Source organism: Polypterus senegalus, chromosome 17 (genome assembly GCF_016835505.1).
Source record: "Polypterus senegalus isolate Bchr_013 chromosome 17, ASM1683550v1, whole genome shotgun sequence".
Classification (NCBI taxonomy): domain Eukaryota; kingdom Metazoa; phylum Chordata; class Cladistia; order Polypteriformes; family Polypteridae; genus Polypterus; species Polypterus senegalus.
This window is the reverse complement of record NC_053170.1, coordinates 18590316-18611378: the sequence shown is the minus strand read 5'-3', so window position 1 is coordinate 18611378 and position 21063 is coordinate 18590316. Positions and strand designations below refer to the sequence as shown.

Sequence of the window (21063 nt, the reverse complement as noted above, 5' to 3'; positions counted from 1 at the left end):
AACAAGAACTGATTGTTTACATAGAGATGCAGTACTAATCATACATTACTGTAGAGTAGATCCCATCTTCTCTGTACTGCTACTAGCCTATTTCAGACTCCCTGTGAATTAGAATGCTGATAATGCCATCATGTCAGAAGACTGGTGTGACCTATAGGGGGCATCTTAAAATACCAAACATTAGACACAACTATACCAAACACAGTATCTGGTTCAAAAGGCTTATTTATTTATGCAAATATCTTTTCACAGGGTTTTAAAATTTAAACCAGCACAAACACATTTTGTTCTCCTTTTTGTCCTCTTACTTCTCCACTCGTCTCAGGAGAGGTTTGTCCTACTCCATTCTGACTTGAACACACCTGGTTGAGCCAAAGAGCTCCTTTTTAACCTGGACCTGTGGGTACTTTTGGCACATCAGCACAGTAACCAGGAAGCACCCACAGTAGCGCTACCACTGCGCCGCACTGTTGTAATGGTGTTTTGTTTTATGTTGTGCCTTACATGATTCTCAGCCAAAATGACATAAATTGTTGTCAGTGTTTTATCAGTATGGTTTAAGTTGATGCAACATGATGAAGTGCTGACTGTTGTTTTTAAGCTTGTTTTTAACAATCTTTCAATATTCTTGTTTTGTTTGGTTAGATTAAATCATGTCTGCATTTATATAATGACCAATTATCCTGTTCACTTTAGGTTAGGCAACTGTTTAGTTTGTTGTGCCTCTTGCTTAAAATTGGTAAGATATTTTCATTTCAAAATATCCTGTTCAGTTGCCTCTGGACAGCACTTATTCCAGATTGTAAGGCAAGCATTATTTCATGGAATAGGCCAAATTACCAGATAAATAATTCCAAAGTACAAGAAGTGCAAGTAATTTTTTGTGTGGAAAGCAGACGGTTGTTTTGTATAAGATTATTTTCTGGTCCTTCATAAACTTTGAATTCCTTTCACATTTTCATTACTGTCAGACTTGAAACATCTTTCACTGTGTAAGAGCCAACATGGAGTAGAAAACATTGAACTAACTTCTTTCTTTATGTACAGCATGTTAACTGTGTTTTGTGGCATCGAGTGCAGATATTTTGTATGCATACAATTCATTCATTAATATTTAAGGAGCCATATATGCAATACATGGTCACTTTTTATCAATGCAATAAAAATGATGTTTGTTTCATTTCTGGTTCTTTTATCAGTGTAAAAATATTATTTTCATTTTAAAGTATTTTTTGAACTCAACATTACAGAAGTAACACTGTATATATAAATGAGGGATGGTAAAAAGGGGTAAAGATTAGGTCCAATATACTAAGTTTGTGGTATTTGTGGTTTATATTATATGTTCCTTGTTCCAGAACCAAGTCAGCATGATATTGAAAAGTACAAATTCAATTTTCATGCTATCTTTGAATTAGTAGTACTAAAGAAAAATATACTTTAAGAAGTTAATTTTCACCTAGTCAATGTGTATGAGGAACAGTCTCTTTCATATGCCAGAAACAAAATATTGGCTAAAGAATTGTTTCATGGTTGGATGTCACTCGAAAGTGACTCATGATCTGGCCGGTCTTCAACACTTATGACATATGACTAACATGGGACAGTGTCCATTAGCAGAAGCTGTTCTCTCCAAGTGCTTTAGGCGATCATTAGAAGGATGTCCAATTCTAAAGACAAAGAACTACAATCTATAGAATAGGTAGTGACATCTATTAGAAAAAGGCATTCCTGCTGCATCAGAAGTAATAAATTAGAGAATCCTAGATGGTGAGGAAGGTTACAGGGAACAGGCACAATGACAGAAGAATTGTTCCAGCTTGTTGTCTGGAAATACATAGAGTTTCCTCTGTTCCCTGGTATAGCCGTGTTTATAAGTAAATTATTTCTGAGGAGCTACAAGTGTCTAGCCGTTTAACAGCTTATTAGAGCTCAGGGATGCAGGGAGACCTGGGGCCACCAGAGGGTGATCTGGGTGTAAGGCCGCAGGACTTTCTGAGGGCATTCCTGGCCGCACATATGGTCCAGAGATTGCTTTAGAAGTAGCTCCAATCTGCCTCTGGGAATTGGGCCTTTGAGCTTGGAGCTGGGAGAGTAGTGCTGGCAAAAAGCTCAGTTTATAAAGCAGTGGTATGGCCAGATATTTAGAAGTGAGTGGGAGGAGGTCGTTTGGAGAGCTCGTGGAGTGCTCTTTGTAGGTCAGTGGGTCTGTGGACTCAACACTCCCAGCAGGTATACAGTAATCCCTCCTTGATCACGGGGTTTGCGTTCCAGAACCCCCCGCGATAGGTGAAAATCCAAGTAGAAACCATATGTTTGTATGGTTATTTTTATATATTTTAAGCCCTTATAAACTCTCCCACACTGTTAACATTATTAGAGCCCTCTAGACATGAAATAACACCCTTTAGTCAAAAGTTTAAACAGTTCTCCATGACAAGACAGAGATGGCAGTTCTTTCTCACAATTAAAAGAATGCAAACATATCTTTTCTTCAAAGGAATGCGTGTCAGGAGCAGAGAATGTCAGAGAGAGAGAGAGCACGAGAGAAAAGCAAACAATCAAAAAATCAATACATGCTGTTGGGCTTTTAAGTATGTGCACCGCGATAAAGCCGCAAAGAAGGGAGCAATGTGAAGGTAGTCTTTCAGCATTTTTTAGAGTAGCGTCCGTATCCTTTAGGCAAACAGCCCCTCTGCTCACACCCACTCCGTCAGGCGCAGAGAATGTCAGAGAGGGTGAGAGAGACCGAGAAAAGCAAACAATCAAGCACCACTCGGGAAGCACATTGTATATCATTGAGGAGTTTTATTTAATACATAATACGTGCTCTGATTGGGTAGCTTCTAAGCCATCCGCCAATAGCGTCCCTTGTATGAAATCAACTGGGCTAACAAACTGAGGAAGCATGTACTTAAAATTAAAAGACCCATTGTCCGCAGAAATCCGCGAACCAGCGAAAAATCTGTGATATATATTTAGATATGCTTACATTTAAAATCAAATGTCAATATTCAAATATAACTGCTGGAGTATAACTGAAAACTGTTATTCAAAGGCAACATCTGATGTTCAAATGTAAACGAACGGTTGTTTGTATTTGCCACTATTTTCAGCATTGTGTTACTCCAGACACATTATGCAATTTTGTGGTATTTTAAAGAACTACTGTATTTTGGTACATCACTTCCACAATCAACCATCTTTCTTAATTTTAAATAATTAGCTTCATTAGTAAAACAGACAACCTTCTATTTCACATCCCTTCACCACCAATTTTAGAACAGACATTTTACTACATCACTGCTCTGCTGTGCTATTTGATCTCTGTTTGCAGTAATAACAGATTTTTAAACAGTTCTGTGGCACCCAGAAAGTATTGTACTGCTGCTTAGTATGTCAAAATGTACTCCTGAACCTGAGGTCCCAGATTTTATACTGCTTTATGATAAAACTATTAAGCATCCTTTGCACCTGGAAATGGAGGGTTCCTTTATCATTAATAACAATGGAAAACAGCAACCATATTTCTGATCTGGCTTTTATTATTGTCAAAACTTTAAAACTACAATTTTAAAGAGCTTTTTCAGCTAACATTCAGTTACTGCAGTCCCAGTTGGCTGCTGACTTATATTTATTTATATTTTAAATTATTTATTGTATTTTATTCTTTATATTTATATATATTGTATATTTATATTTGTATGTATATATCAGAGCTGGGAATCAATTAAAAAAAATTTACTAATTAATCGCATAAATGTATATAATAGCGATTAATCACATCTAACATTAAAATGTAATTATAAAATTAATACATAAATCATGAAGTAAATACACACTGAATCACAAAATTAATGTAGAATCATAAAATGAATCTAGAATCAACACAAAAGAATTCTAAAAAAAAAAATTAATGGCAGAGTTTAAACTTAAATGATGACCTTAAAGCTGAACTTTTAACAAAATGCTACTTGAGCAAGTACAACATGAACTGGAATATCTTCCTGAAAAGCAAGTTGAAAAGAAGGCAATAAGAAAACAAAGTCATTGTATTAATTTTTAAATTGGCATAGCATATAAAACACAGACGTGTTAAAATAAAAAACGATCAAAACAACTGTTAACTTTGAATTCACTGCTAAAGACTGATTTAATTGAATGAATAAGCATCACTTAATTTAGCATACATTAAAACTCCACAAATACTGTATTCAATTGTTCATCACCATCAACGATTGAGAATTACACTCTACACAAGTGCTGTCAGCAGTCTCTAAGCTGTTTTTTTTGCCACCCCAAGCCTTGCCCCTTCGGACAATTAAGCATGCCTAAGAGGAATTTGCCTGAGGAATTAGCCTTGTTGCAGGCCCAGGATGCAACAATAGTTTCTAACACGTTAAACAGGACACATTAATTGCAAAAAATTAACACGTTAACTTTCCTGGACCTAATATGTATAAATATATACTGTATATATATATATTATATACTGTATATATCACCTGCATTAAGTTTTTGCTTCAGTTGTGAAAGGGAAACTAATTTCAGTTTTGTCCAGTATCTTATTTCTTGACAGACTGCTTCTGCCTGTAGAACTGAACTATCATTCTTCAGCACAAAATTTCAAGCCGTGCCCAGCACAACTAATCAGCTGCCTGCACTTGTTGTGTTTTGTTTTAATATTTTTGCACTGTATTGTTCACTAAACATTCAAATTTTTTCTTGCTGTGAATTGTTGCCATGAATAAAGTCCTCCACTAAATTAATAATTATAACCTGAAGAAAATACTTAGCGACCTTTGTCATGCAATATTAAATACATTTGTGAAACATGTACAGGCTTAATAAAAAAAAATTATTAGTCACATTTCTTCTGACTCCCAAGACTAAATAAAACATAGGTAGGAAAATGAATATTAACATGTTTGACCAGTCATGAGGTGTTTTGTCTGGGTTTATTTTGTGCGTTACAGAAAAATGATCAACTGCTCTGCTTTCTCATTGACCACATCACATTTTGTGTACTGAAAATCCAGTTTTTGTGTAGGTCTCTGTTTTTGAGTTTTATATGCATTTCTTTAGAGTAGTATTGTATTCACCTCTCTAATCATATGCTTTTATTGCTTCCTCATAAAGCTCCTTTTTACTAGTAAAAAAATTGGAGGACTGCACCTAAACCCATGCTGACTGTTCACTAACTCACCTGTTATGTGATACTTATTATTGTGACTGCGTCCATTAATTTAGTAATACATATTAAGCATACTAGTCTATAGTTACTTGGATCAGCCCAATCTCCCTTTTTTGTACAATGCGATATAACATTTGCTGCTTTCAAGTTCATAGGAATTTCCATGTGGGCATTGATTTTTGAAAAATATGTTTGAGGAAATTATATGTGCAGCAAGACATTGACACAAAACACAAATGCAAGTTCACATCAACGCAGTGTTAATATGTTAAAGCAGTGTTATGTAGTGAAGCATGTTATAAATATCTCTAATAAAATTAGGAGTTATCATAGGAAAACATTCAATGTTTAAACAGCTTGCTATATGCCATAGGACTTATACCATTGACTTTTACAAATCTTTAAATGACAAAATATCTGTATTTATATTTTGACTAGTTAAAAGTACAGCTGAAGATATTTTGTTATATTTTAAGTAGATAGTTTTGTATTTTAGATATTAAAAATTACAGTTTAGACACCTTTAATGTGTTTGAGACAAAGTCATCCGTCATCTGATTCTAATCCATTACAGAAAACAGGTCAAAAAATAAAAAAACCTGATATTGAAAAAATTTTTCCCATTATTTTAAATTGGAAAAATAAAATGCATTCCAAACCTATCAGGAAAACCCCAAACAGTGTCTCCAAATATCACTGAAACACTTTCAAAATCCTATATAACTGTCAGACCATTAATTTCTCTAAAATATAAAACCATTCATTCATGAACTACCTAATTAAGAAACTGTCAATGAGACCATTAATAGAAATGTTTTTGGATATTGACCTGTGTCGGAGATACTAGAAAGAAACCTGGTCAATACCACTCTCGCCTCGCAGATAGGCCAACGCAGTGGAATTGTCTCACAGCAAAATGTAGTTAGGAAATTTATCCAAAAGAATTGCATTTTTCAGTTACTGTCACTTTTTATTTCTCCTTTCTGGAACCATGAAATATGACTTACAGTGAAAAAATGGTCTGAACACCGTATATATATATATATTGTGGTACTCGACCCAGACACAGACAGGCAGACACGTTTAAATCACTTCACACACGTTTATTCGCAAGGTGCTCCATATTTACAAAGTGCTCTGCAATCCCTAAAGTCCCCAAAGTCCTGGCCACAACAATGCCTCTCTCTCTTCAGGCCGCCTCCTTGCCTCCTCCACCAAGCTCTGTCCTTCTCCTCGCCCGACTCCAGGCATCGTCTGAAGGGAGGTGGCCCCTTTTATATGCACCCGGATGTGCTCCAGGTGCTTCCTGGCAATCTTCCACCGGCACTCCCCAGTGTGGCGGAAGTGCTGGCTGCGTACCCGGAAGCACTCTGGGTGTCTCTGCTTGTCTTCCCCCCGGCACTTCCGGTGTGGCATCTCTGACAGTGCCCCACCGCTAGCGAAGACCCGTCAGGTGGAACGGCACATCCCGCGAGGGCAGCTTACCCCCGAAGTGGGTCCTACTCCTGAGGCGCTGGGGTCCGATCCAGCAACCCGGGGCCTACTCCTTCGGCACCCCCTCCGAGGTTTTCGTGCCCCTTTGGTTGGAGCCACTCGCACCTCCATAGCTTCCGCCAGCTGTGGCAGCACCCCATTGCAAGCGAAGGGTACTCTGGCCAAACGGCCCATCCCATGAGGGCAGGTCCCCAACGAAGCGGGTCCTACTGCTCGTCCAGGGTCCAGTCCTGTAACACACAGAGAAAAAGGGGCAGAGCCGCTGCCTGGACACCCTCTCCTGGCGTCCCTCCGTGCCACGCACTGGCAGCGCTCCCCCCTCCGACCGGAACCCCGCAGAGGGTGGCCAGCAACCGTACGTGAGCGTCCTGCCTCACATCCTCTCTTATCGGAGGAACCGGCATTCTTCCCTCGATTCCTCCGCTTTCTCTGGGACGCCATGACAGTCTGATTCTCCTTATGGCAAAGAAAGAGACCCCTTCCCATCTGCGTCCCAGTGGAACGACGTGAGGCCGCCGCTGGCTTGGGGTGTAGGGCGCTAGAACCTGGGGCACACATCAGCCCGCGTCCTGCCAGCCCTCTCGCTGTCTCTCCCCTCGCCACGCGCACAGCGCTCTCCGCTGTATCCACTGTTGGAGATCCCCCTAATTGGTTCCGATCATTTGGATCACAGGCCTTTTTGGTGGGCTCTCCTTTATGCTTTACGGGGTCGGCTTTACTCACTGTCCCCGCGGTACCTTTCTGGCCAAAGGATCCAGCATCGCTCCGCTCCGTCCATGTACACAGTGGCTGCACAGGCACGACTGCCTTTCTCTCCAGCTTCTGCAACTCAGCATGGAGGACACTCAGCACCTGTGAAAGCTGCTGCTCTGCGGGCTGAAGGCGGACCTCCAGCTCACACAGAGCAGGAAGTTAGCCGACGGTGAGCTTACCTGTCCGTCAGCAACACACGCCGGCCGCTTCCTCTGGCCCAATCGGGTCCTTCCCTGGCCCGTGATGGACATTCCTTGGTCCCGTCTCTCTACAGTCATCGGCGGGCATGCAAGACACACCATCCAATCCCGTGCTTGTCTTAGGTCAGGGACTTCCGGTCCACGACCATCTTGGCTCTACTCCTCCTAGTGTGACGACGGGCCGGCTTTCTGAGCCACAGTGTCTCCTCCATGGCAGCTCTCTGCCGCTGCCACGGATCGGCACGCGTCTGTCTTCGGTGCGGACCCGGGCAGTCCCTGCCTGCAAAACACAAAACAAGCTCAGCCCTCCCGAGCTGGCTGCCGGCGAGCTGGGAACTCGCCTCCCAGATCCCGTCTGTCGGAGGCGTCTGCCCCAGCATGGCCTTCCTAGACACCACTCTGTCCCGGATGTCTTCAGCAGCAGCACACTCACAGGAAGAATGTGAAGGAAAGTGGCAATAGACATATAATTATATAATAAAAAATTCATTATAAATAATAGTCAGATTTGATTCACAATGTTGCCTATAGTAGTGTGGTGGTCCAGGTCATGCTCCCTGTTGAATCCTGGAGGCTCTTGAATCTGAATCATCGATAGTCATGAACCAAGATGAGCCAGGCAAATGAGCACACATACTTTTAGCAAGCGGTAGGTGTAAAAATGTGTAGTGCTTTTATTAAAGACAAAATAGAAAGTCATAACTTGTTCAGAATGAAAGTGCAATGTAATGTACATTTTTCTAATAAATAAATGATATGTAAAACTGGTGAAATCTGTGGAGGTTAAAAAATTCAATTCCATAAATAATCCATAAAATTAGGTTAAAAACCAGAGACAGTCCTTGCCTTCCTTTAAAAATATGAGCCCCTATGCTTCCTTCTAAAAACCCGCTGTTTCCTCCACTTATTCTATCCGGACCTTGCAGTAAGAGGAGATGCCCGCTGACAGGTACAGCCAACCTTTAATTCCTGGCTCGGGTACCCATTACCAGGCCTGCATCATCCATGGGGTGCCATGCCAAGCTAAACACCCTTGTGCCTCTGCAAGTCCCTCGGCTTTCTTGAGACACACCACACCACAGGCTGCTCCTAACTCACTAACATTACTCAATAGCAGTGCCCTTCTTCAGCCCCAGGCTCCTCGCCCTGAGGCCCATCCCCAACTACCTGTCTTCCTTCATTTTTCTCACGGGCTCTCTCGTTTCCTCTTTCTTTTGCTTTCCCTTTAACCGCCATTCTTTCAATTTTTTCTTCTGTTATTGCTTTTGTTGTTATCTCTCTCCTGTGCAGACTTCTTTATACCATCCGATCTGGTGCAGATGACACACTCCATGCACTTTCAAGTTGTGAACGAGGCACCTAACTGATCCACTCGCAATTGAACATGAGTATGTGATCAGTCAAACACTGCAATCACCTTTGGAGCAGTGCCATCAAGTGCTCACCTGCGCCCATTCTGAGCCTGCATGCTCTCGGGACCTGAGTATTTATTTAAAACCTTACACAATGCCACAGGCCATTTATCACAAATAGTATCCACAGAAAATTCCTGTCAACAGTAAATTGTCAGTATTATGTTCTTTGCTGCTGCAGTGCCGGCCTGATAGAACGGTATTTTGAAAACTGGTCTTTTTGCTGAGAGCTGCTACTTGACTGCATAATTTTAGTAATTTATTACACATAGAATTTTAACTTATTGACATTTTTAAAATCATAGCTGTAGTCAGTTAATCATTTGAACATGAAATGCTTATGTTTTAATGCAATTACTCAGAAATAAATTGTACATTTCTTTAAAAGTTAAAAGGTACAGTAAAAAAGTGAATATAATGACAAAAAAGTAACAGCGGTGACAATGACTGCGAGATGCAAAACATGGTAGACTTTTCAAAAAGTGCTTACCAATCAATATGCATGTTTTATCTGTCATAAATTTAAAAAGCATCATCATATAGGAGAGCACTTTTAGTTATACTCTTAATGGTACTGAGAGTTGTGACTTGTTGCATGTTGATTACCATGTACTGTACCCTGTTCACTGGACAATAATAGCCCTATAATATTGTCTTTGTATGCCACTGCCTCATGGAGGTACATTTTGTGGAGGATGGTAGCAGGTTAACTACAAGAAGACGTTGTAAGAAGAAGAGACATGAGGCATGGCAAGGTTTGGGCAGCCACCCGTTTAATCCGGTTTCCTTGCTGCGAAAGTAACAGATTCATCACAGTCAAGTTTACTCAACAGATTTCAAAACAGAACTGCCTGCCAGAGCAGAGGCAGGAGGCTTTATAGGACGGGGCGGAAGTGATGTCGTCCTCTGTGCTGGAACCAGAAGTGACATCATCCTCGGTGCCGGAACCGGAAGGGATGTGTCCCTCTTCGAGGTGTCGGCTCCTGGTGGGATTTCCCAGGAAAGACCTGTAGAGAACTCAGAAAGAGCGTCAGCGTACCCCGCCCGGGCAGATGTATAATCAGTCCTCTCTAAGCCCTTCAGCTGCCTCCCATGCACACGTGTGTGACAACGTAATAACACACTTGCATTTGGTCTCTTATGGTCTTTAGACATCTAGTAAAGTGCTAAATAATGACATTTTCAGCACCTAAAGGATTTGGTGTCTTCAGAAAAATGAATGCATTACTGAAAATTTGCAACTTTTGAATTAAAAGAAGAGGTAATGAGTGCTGCAATCAATATAGTTGTAGATTTGCAATAAAATTTTGATACGTGCAAAATATATTGCTGGTGAAGGTGTCCAAAGTTTTTATTCTGTACAAACATATTAAAAAAATGAAGATACAGTATGCTGTGTAAAAGGTTTGAATGATTTTTAATTGTATATTAAGTAATGAATAGCTTGTAACTTGAGTGTGTACTGTTTTTGGCATTCATGTAAAGATGAATGTGTGATTGAGTGTACTGTGATCAAAGCACTTTGTTACTGTACTAAATATAAACCAAACGTCAGCACTGCTGAAAAGCAGATTTTCAGTGTGTGTTTGCTAAAAAACATAATGGACATAATGATAGCCTGACACGTGCAGTGTTTATCATGTTTGGATAGATTTATGTTAATGTGAGGTGTTTATCTATTAATATGTTTTCCTTTGCATTTTAATCTTTTCAATTTGAATACTTTTTAGAACTCAGATGTTTAATTTTGACGTTTTCCTGTTTGGTGCCCAAGTACTGTAGATAAACACAGTTGAATATGCTTAAGATTTGTGGTAATTTCTGTTTTTATGCTCTGTTGTCAATGCTAGCTTGAAAACAAGAATGCACATTTAATTGACCTCTCAGTTAATTCATATTTTCCATTACGCAATTCAAAAAAGGCTATTTTTAAATAATCTTTATGCTTAGTTGGTGTTTTTCACAGGGCTATAGCTGTTAACCTGTCTCATGGCCAACGGGCAAACTTTTTCAGTTTGATTTAAATGATTCTTACTGAGAAGAAGATTAAATCTTTGAATTACCCCTCCACCACCCACTGTTTCAAAATAGTCATGCTGTGACCTGCCTGTGCCGCTATGCTCTCAGGTCTCTTTCTGTCCCTCTAAACCCCATTATTGTTTTGCATGTAAAGAATGAGCTCTGTCAGCTAGCTTAAAGCTTGGTCAACTGGCTGAGGCACTGCTTTCCATAAACTGTACACTCAGCTACTTCACTGCTGTGCTGGAAAACTCATTTGAACAGAAAGAACTTCTATCAAGCTAACTTCGATTTCTGTCATGTGTTAATGTTTGTGTTCCTAAGTACGATGATCCCCAAAACATGATACATGATCAGGTTTTGTATAGTGGCTTATTTTGCATAATCAGTATTTTACATGCAATTTCACTTTATAACCTATCCAAAAATATGTAAAAAGAAGTTTGTATCACTTATTTTTATAGAATGAATATTATATTTATAGTCTGGAATCAAGCGGGAGCCAATTTATCAAATCCAATGAATTATTCTATAAAGTAATAGGATTTTAGTAAATAGTATTAGGATGTATTCCCATAATCCTACACACTGTTATTTGTACATCACTGATACAAATAGTCTTTAAGTACGTTTGGAGACTTCCTGATAAAAAAGCACCCCCAAATATGGCTTTTTAACCCAGGTCATCCTTACTGTGCACGGTATGTCATCTTCAGGTATTCCTTCTTATTATTATAATGTTTATTTATTTCATCCTTGCTAAAGGAGATTTTTTTTTACTCTTTTCAGGATGAAGAGAATGGCAATGGAAAAGGTGAGCATTTTTGACATTTATGCTTTCACTTTATTTTACTGGCACTCAGTCACACCCATGTTTAAATGCATTGGCAGCTGTCCATCCTCATTTTTCTTCAAATAAAATTTGTTAGGCATTGCCATCTAGTGGTCCTGGTTAGTACTTACCGCGGAAGAAGAATGTCTAGTTGTCAAAGAACTTCCTTTATATAGCACATTTCATAATGGGAAGTGGGATCAGTTTTCAAAGAAATGAAGACTGTCGCTATTAAACCAAAACCAAATCAGAATAGTGTATATATAATATGCAGTATTTAAAGCTTAATATATTTTGTACTAGAACACTGTATATTATTTCTTAACTTTGAGCTGTTTGCTAAGCTCCACACCCTATCATGCAAAGTCAACTCAACATCCTTACATACTAAGCTCAATTGAGGCACATATTTTTCTTAGAGCACTTAAATTTGTGAATCATAAAATTACATTTGTCAAAAAGGACCAAATAATAGGTTGTCTTATTTTTGCCATATTCGGTTTCCCCCATTAAAACAAAATGGTATGTTCATACTTGGACACATTGGGATGTAAATCACCTTGCAGTGTGGTAGAGAAGTAGAATTGTAAGGGCCTTCAAAACTTGATTTGTTTCGGAGAAATAAGCTGAACAAGCATGTTGTGCTTAGTGGGCTGTTCTTGTCAAAATTGTTCAAATGTTCAAGGAGGTTTTAAGATTGTATTGGGATGAATAGTTATATTAATCCTGTGCTTCTGTGTCAGGAAAAGTACTGTACTGTAAAATGTGCTTTCAAAATAACAATTATTTAAAAATAATAAATTAAGATGCACGATTTTAAAATCAAAGTACAGTCAGTAGTTCTCTATGAAGCAATGCCACAGATAAAAAGATTTTTTAAAAGAATACTATGTAATGTACATATTTTTTGTATATTTTAATTTGTATTATTCATTTCAAAACCATTCAATCCCTTTTTCAAACCATTCAACTTTTTTATAACTTTTGTTCATTTTAAAATGGACCACCCATTTATTTTACTTAATTCTTCTTCCAACAGCTTATCCCTAGAATTATCCTGCTGAAGAATTCCTAGGCACTCAAATATCATCCAAGAATTACTGTACAATCCCTTTAGCATATCTTGAATCTGCTAAACCTTGTGAGATGTGTTCTGGGATATCCTCAACACATGCCTATGTCATAATAGCTGTTTCAATTTTGGGAAGTTCTGTTTAGAGCTTTTCCCATGTTGCTAAGCTCCACACCCTATCATGCAAAGTCACCCCAATATCCTTACAACACTAATCTCACTTGAGGCACATACAGTATGCTCGAGACATATTCTTTTACTCACTATCCAGAATTCTTGACTATCAATCAATCCAAGGATTTAGCCACCAATTTACCATCACAGTCTGCTAAAGCACTCAAAAACTTGCTGTTTGCTAAATTATTTGTGCGTCAGTCAGTCTCACAATCACCTTTGTCGTTGCTGGTGAATAGCAGCTTTTTTCTTTTATTTGAAGACAGAAATTCAGACGTTTCCAGGAGAGACCCCTGACCTCAGATTTGGAAGAGATAATGTTCATCCCAGCCCCATCACACTTAGCAGTGGACTGAGAATCTGATGAAGCCAAACAGCAGAGAAGCAAATTCCCCAAACAGAATGCTGTCCAAGTCTGTTTTTTGTTTCATATTGTATCTGTCAATAACAGGACAAGATGTGCAATCTTAGTAGAGGCCCACATTCCCATTAAATATACTCAACATTTGTGAACACATCTTCCTCCACAAATGTGGGGCCAGAATGGCATGCAGCAGTGGTCCGGAAACACCACACTCTTGTACAATTTTCACCTTCAGCAAAATGCTCCTAGTGTTACATAATCAGAAGACATTTCTAAGTCGGTAAAGCTTATATACTGTAGATAGGACTGCAAACTCTAAACACCACTCAAATATCAGTGCAATGGAAAATCTGCAGAATCTGAATTGTTCTCCCCTAAACTGAGGTTGAACTTTCAGCCATAGTTTTTATTCCAGTACCCTGGAAAAGGCTTTCCCAAAAATACTAAGGGACTAGATAGCCTAATAACTGGAGCACATCTTCCATTTTTAAAAATGAGTACCATCACATAACCAAAACTCCAAATACACCCACAATATCTATTGCTTCCATTATTTCTAGGTGGGTTCTCAGCCGTTAAAATGTGCTTTCAGTACTGAATCCTTTGAGGAGGGTATTTCCACTAGGTTTAGGAGTTCCTCAAAGAGATACTTTCACCTCTCAATGATGCCCCCCATTCGAGAAAAATATTTATCCAGCATGGAAGAGAACGGCCTGGGCAATATTTCACCTGCCCATTTTGGATTGTCCAATAGTTTTTAAAGTACCTCTTTTTAACTATCTGAAAGTTATTCTCCATGCCCTCACTGACTTTCTCTGTACAAGCTACTGGGGTCAATATGTCTCCGACAAATTCAGTGATCAACCTGCTTCCACTGCAGAGGAGTGCTCTTTCTTTTCCTTGACAGGATCCAATACAGCTGCTACCACTTTTGATTTCTTGAGCAGAGGCCGTTCATGTTTTTAAATTGCCTCAAGATGCAGGAGAATCCCTTCAAGATTTAATAATTAAAATTACAGAAACAGAAGCATTCAATGGTTATTCCCATCACTTTCTGATGACATGATTTGTGTCTTCCAGGTGTTTTGAATAGATGCTCTGGACATCTGAGTCAACTTGATAGCTCTGCACTACTTTTTTGTTGTTACTTAAATGCCCAGAACACAAGTTCTCCAATGAGATGACATGACTTCAAAGTCAATCATTGATTTTTGGTACCAAGTACTCTGATACCAGGTACACTTATGACCTGGCTTGTGTTTGAATGTGGTGTTTGTCATGTACTATCCATTCAGATCAGACAGTCTATTCCTTCTAATCGCACTGTTTCAAGTTTCTCTGCCATTCCTTCTGTGAGTGTTTAAGTTTTCAAGCAGTACTACAGAGCCAGTAGGTGGTACCCCGTTGAACTCTGAATCCACTGTCTGTAAGAATGGCTAATGGACTGTCTGCTGGGCAAAGTGTTTATGAAGTGCAAGGACTGTGTTTATAAATATATATAAATGTGAGCAGCACTGAGGCACCATGAGGAACAATGCTGTCTCATTTTCACTTCACTCTGTACACCTCAGAATATGAATATAACATCAGGCCATGTCACTTGCTGAAATTCTTAGAAGACTCTGCACTTATGGAGTGTATTGATACAGAGACTGAGGAGATGAGTCAGTTGAAGAACTTTGTTGGCACAGAAAGAATTGTCTGCAACCTAAAGTCAGCAAAACCAAGGAAACTAGTTATTGACTTTGGCATGAAAGAGACTCCATGTCTGGTCACAATTCTGGCAGTGGATATAAAAGCAGTGCACTCCAATAAGTACTTGAGGGTCCACATCAATAACAGAGGAGCTATATATGAAAGAGCAGAGCACAATCTTTTTTTTCTTAGGAGACTGCATTCCTTTAATGTGGGTAGTGACATCCTTTATATCTTCTACAGCTCTGTGATGGCTAGTGAGATTTTCTACACTGTGGTGTGCTGGGCTGGAAACATCACTCAAGAGGAGCCCACTGAATCAACAAGCTAATTATAAGGGCATGTTCAGTAATGGGACACATTCTGGACCCCTGGCGTTAGCTGAGGACAGAGTGAAAACATGACAAATGCTGCACATATTCTTTGTGATACACTAACACTGAGGACTTCAAGCCAACATATTATTCAGCAGAAATGTGTCAGGAAACACAACTGGGGCTTTTTAATATCAACAGCCATAAATATGCCTGCATAGTGCCTCATGCTGTCATTCTGGTGTGTGTTCAGACTATAATATGTGTGTGTGTATATATATAATATATATATATATATATATATAAAATGTGATCAGGTGGTGGAAGGACAGACTGGAATCACTCAAAAGTTTGGGATAGCAAACATGAGACAAAATAAACAAAAATAAAAAAACACAGAAAAAAATGTGCCAATGCGCTGCTCCCTGGTCAGAGTTTCCTCCTTCTTAGGAGTTTATTTTAATCTTGTGCTCCACCATGCGTCTTATTCGGGTCTTCTGGCAAAAGATGCCTCTTTTTTAGTCTGCACATCTTTTATGGTGAAACCCCCAGAAGGGGTGGGGCTTAATACCCTTACTGGGAAGTTTCTCAGAGCTGTGAGGGAAGAAGAAAAACAGGACAAAGTCAGCAGGGAGTCCCCCTCTTGTTATTACATACCTTTCCCCAGCCCTCGAAGGAGTCCTTTGACGCCCATGCATGACACTATAAATGTTTCTTTATTTAATTTTTTAAGTCAAATTTCTCTCTGTGGACAAACAAAATTTTATCTGTCTGCATGCACTAAAGGGTTAAATACCATTGTTCCCATAATGTGATGTGGCATTACCTTGTGCCTTGTAGCAGTCTGTTAAAAAATGTGGCATCATGGTAAATTCCCAGAAAAAGCACTATGAACTTTTAACCAAGCTTAAACAGAATTTGAAAAATCTACCAAGTTGAGAAAACATTTACATAAGATTCAGTAATCATCACAGCAGGCAAAGAGAATTCCTTTGTAACATTTCGAAAAAATACACATAATCATTGTCATCCATGAGTCTTGGGCAGGGCATCAGTGGTGAATAGTTTTTTGTGTTTTAAAACATGCCAGTGACTGGATCTGTGTGGCGAATGAAGCAAACAAGGTCCCACTTCTCTAAGCACACAGGGATGATGGGAGTGTCCATTTGCTTAATGAGGATGAATGTGAAAATATATTGTACAATGGCTGACTTTTTTTTTTTTTTTGCTATTTTCAGAACATAAGAAAGGATTTGACAGGGACAAGACATTCACCCCAATATGCTTTAGCTTCTTCCATTTTAATAGTGTTAAGTATATATCATTCCAAGTAAAGAAAGATCTTTTTGTTTAGTATTCTTCACTTTGGCTCGTTGCTTCTCTCAAACCAGAAGAGATGTGTGAAGAGTTTGTGTGTTTTACCTGTGATGTGAGACATTTTTATCAGAGTGCTCAACTTTTCCCAAAAATGTGTATGCTAGGTTGAATGATGATTTTCAACTGGCAGGTTGACTGATGAATCTAAACTGGCCTGTAAACTGAGCCCCATCCAGGTATTCTCCAGTTTGGCAAGTGGGTTTGAGGATGTTACATATATTCTTTTTTTTTTTTTATTATTTTTGTTCTTTATTTGGCCTTATACGATTTCTCGTATTAGGAATTTGTTAGTTTTTGCATACCCCTTGGGGTCAGAGTGCAGGGTCAGCCATTGTACAGACAGCACCCCTGGAACAATTGAAGGTTAAGGGCCTTGCTCAAGGGACCAGCAGAGTAGGATCTCTTTTGGCAGTGACGGGGACTCGAACCGGCAACCTTCAGGATACCAGCGCAGATCCTTAGCCTCAGAGCCCCCTCTTGGCTGCATATAGCATATTAAAATGTCTCTTTTAAAATTAGCTTGACTTAGTGCAATGTAGCTCATAAGAAATATCCCAGAGTTTAAATGAAAAATTAGAGTTCTTAAAAAAGTTTCCTGTTATAAATGTGGAGGTTTTTGAAATATGTGATTGAAACTTGGGTGTAAAATGTGTACTTTTATTTGAATAAAATTTTATAACCTTTTTTTCTTCACAAAGAATTTCAGAGAGGACGACTGGAGCCAATGGACACCATCTTTGTTAAAAATGTGAGGGACAAAGGCCCAGCACATCTGGCAGGCTTATGCACTGGTAAGAATGGGTAAGATGGGATGTTATAACATTGTAGCTCTCAAGAGTAGAGGACTATAGTCTAAAAAGAAGACATTATGTATTTGTGTATTCTCAAATTTACATGAAAAATACTTTAAGGCTGGTGGTTGCTTCCTATTCATCTAATGGAAGATATTTCCAGTTATAAGTTGCTAAGGGAAGCATTCAGCCCTTATATCTTCCAAAATTTTTACAAAACCTTAGCAAATCTCCTTGCATAGGCACACTAATACAGAAAACATAAGGGGCTTCAAAATATTCATGCCACATGCTTTCTGAAGTAAGAAATAAATATTTAGGACTTATAGACTAGAACCAACACTCAACAATGTGGTGCTCATGTGCATAAGTGGTGTTTGCATTGTTCTCTCATTGTCAGTGTAAGATTTTCTCAGGATATATAGATTTCCCTCTCACAACTTAAAAAACATTCAGGTTAGGTTAGTTTAGTTGGTGATTTTAAACCATCCGGGTATGAATTTGTGTGTAAGTGCACCCTGCCATGCACCATTGCTCTTCACAAGGCTCAGTGCTACCTTTTATACAGTATTGTCATGATGGGCTCCAGCCTCTTGCAACTCAGAACTGGTGTAAGGCAGTTTAAAAATGGAGGAGTGGAAGCACTTCCTTATGTTACAATAAATAATGCTGATATCAACATCACCTATCATATGGGTAATATTGGCTTTGTCTCTTTCATTAGTTATTCTAATTTGAGACAATTGTAAAGCCTATTCTAGTAGTCCTGGGAGCAAGACAGGTTCTCACTGTGATTTGGGAAATGGTGCTTTACGAGGCCTACACCCATCAACACATTTTCTGTTATTCTTTGCGTTAGAAGTTATAAGAACTTAAGAAATCTGACAAATATGAGGTAACTATTCAGTCTTCAAAGGTTGTTTAGTAGGCTTATATCAACAGTGTTGCAGAGTTCGATCCAGAAATCTAATAAAATTTGTTAAGATTTGCAGATTAGCAACCTGAATTGGTGATTTGTTCCAGATCCCCTCAGTGCTTTGTGTAAAGAAGAGGTTCCTCACTTTCGTCTTAAATGCCCCTTAAATTCTATCATTTGCATACTTTCTAATGTGAATTTTGACAGGCCTAAAGAAGATACCACAGTACAAATCCCACTTGCCCTTGGAAAATACCTGCAGGTTATATACAGAAGACATTCTAGATATGGATTGTAAGCAGAGTAAAACAGCTACTTATATATACTTAATAATAAAAGTAGTGTGGCTGTGTGCTCAAGTGTGTCCGACATTAAACGAGTACCCTGTCCTGGCTTGTTCTGTACCTTGCAGTTGATGCTTATTTGATAGACTCTGGTGCCTCACAGACCTGAACTACACTCACTTGGTTTGAGTTCTTAGGCTACTTTTTAACTTTTAGCACTAGGTTGTTTCTGTTTTTTGGGTTTTTTTTTAATTCTTGGAATTCATTTATGTGGCTTGATTGGTTCCTGATTTGTATATGGAACATATGTTGACCTGAACAGACTTCAACTAAACCATTGCAATGCGATGGACACAGATTAGGTTCTACCTTTGCCGTCATGCAGGTAGTAGTAAAGGGCAAAATGCATAAACGAGTAGCAAAAGTTTGTATGTTAATTTTGTGCAACATTTTTAATAATTTTAGTTCATAAGTTGAATTGGGTGAATAAAATGAATGAACACTGAAAAGATTTTTACCCTGTGGAAGCACAACAATCCTTTTGAATTATGTAGACTGTCAAGAGTTTACCAATGAAATTAACTGAATAAAGTGAAGTGAGAACAGGGTGTGCAGCACTCTTCTGCTCCAAACCAAGATGGATTGTAGTAGTAATAGTAATAGTAGTAGTAGCAGTGTCATATGTACAGAGGACAAGCAACACACTACCACTCTCCATTCAACACAAGTAACACAATTCTTATTTTTGTATTCTTGCTACTTCATATTTCACTCAGATAGTTTTTCATTTTCCTATCAATATTGTTGCTTGATCTCTCAAATTAGTTTTTGTGACTGGAATACCAAAGAAAACCCGTGAAAAATCCCTGGCAGAACTATGAGGTGGAATTTCAGGAATAAAAAATAGGACAAAGACATAGATTCTTATGCTCTAACATTTTTAAACAATTGCTTTTGATGTTTTGATTTGTCTCACATTCTGTTTATACAAAACAGATTTACAGTTGTAATGTACATACTGAAGTGCAGGCACCTACTGACAGTTTATAATGTAATTTGTAAACTTTGAACCATCATAAAGCACAATAATCTATACATACAATCGTCATGTAATTTTTCTAGCCAGCTTAGTCCTGAACAGGGATGCAGGAATTCTGGAGCCTTTCCCAGCTAGTATAGGGCACAAGGCAGGATCAGGGTACCAGTCCATTTCAATTCGAACACACACACTTGGGGCAATTTTAGTATCGTCAATCTACTTAACCTGCATCTCTTTGGACTGGTGGAGGAAACCGGATCACTCGGGGGAAACTCATGTAGACACAGAGAGAACATGCAGTCTCTCAATAGGGAGGACCTCGGATGTGAACCCTGGCTGCTTTAAAGTGAGGCAGCAGTGCTACCTCTGTACCATCATGCCACCCAGCACACAGCTGTGCCATAATAAAAACAAAAAATTCTGAAAATATATAAAATACAAGCAAAAAAGTATAACTGACATAAAAAAAAAAAAAAAAAAATTTAATTATGTAATGTTTAAGTAATGTCCCTTATAGAGTTCTTGCCTTCATTGGAAACACACATGGAACCAAGTTTCCAGGCTTGTTCTGGTTCACGGGTTTTCTGAAGCATATTTGCTCTAAGTAGTGTTACCAGATGAATTGTCAGAATGCCATTCAAACTTACAGTACAGTAAAAGCAGTTTGTTTTCTCTTTATTGTGGGTTTGTTGTTTCAACTTGCTACTCTTGTTTTGTGCAGGAGATAGACTGGTTAAGGTGAATGGGGAGAGCATACTGGGAAAGACATACTCCCAGGTGATTTCTCTTATCCAGAACAGGTAAGTTACCTGGACAAGAGAGTATTAGGCAAGTAGTCTAAGTATTTTTTATTATTGATACACAGTTATTAAATATGTGTCTGCTTTTCTTAATATAAGCAACATTTTCTTATGTTTTTGTTTAGTTTTATTAAAACATTTTGCATAGCAGAATGACACTAATATATAATTAAATACTATTTAAAAAAAAATGATTTCATTATTAAAATGTGAATTGTACAGCAGTGCAAATATAATGAACTTTAATGACATGGCATACAGCACAGAATAAGTAAAACTTACAAACAAAGGTCCAATTGGTTTCCACTCTTATAGTATAAGGATTATTTAGTG

General features: G+C 38.6%; 2 protein-coding genes across 7 annotated transcripts in view; one reads left to right on the top strand and one right to left on the bottom strand.

Annotated features, from left to right (window-relative positions):
• arhgap23b (Rho GTPase activating protein 23b) overlaps positions 1 to 21063 on the top strand; it is a 146722-nt gene that overhangs the window by 90210 nt on the left and 35449 nt on the right. For 3 of the 4 annotated variants that reach the window (XM_039739274.1, XM_039739273.1, XM_039739272.1), the window contains exons 3-5: positions 11862 to 11886; positions 17599 to 17691; positions 20652 to 20730. In XM_039739274.1, the coding sequence (XP_039595208.1) occupies positions 11862 to 11886; positions 17599 to 17691; positions 20652 to 20730 (197 nt within the window). Of the gene's footprint in view, positions 1 to 11861; positions 11887 to 17598; positions 17702 to 20651; positions 20731 to 21063 lie in introns of those variants that run through there. The other variant, XM_039739275.1, reaches the window with a different exon arrangement.
• Positions 15481 to 21063, bottom strand: part of si:ch211-278a6.1 (SRC kinase signaling inhibitor 1) — a 234677-nt gene continuing 229094 nt past the window's right edge. For all 3 annotated transcript variants that reach the window (XM_039739277.1, XM_039739278.1, XM_039739279.1), the window contains one exon: positions 15481 to 16117. In XM_039739277.1, the coding sequence (XP_039595211.1) occupies positions 16112 to 16117 (6 nt within the window). In that variant the 3' untranslated portion in view covers positions 15481 to 16111. The remainder of the gene's footprint in view (positions 16118 to 21063) is intronic.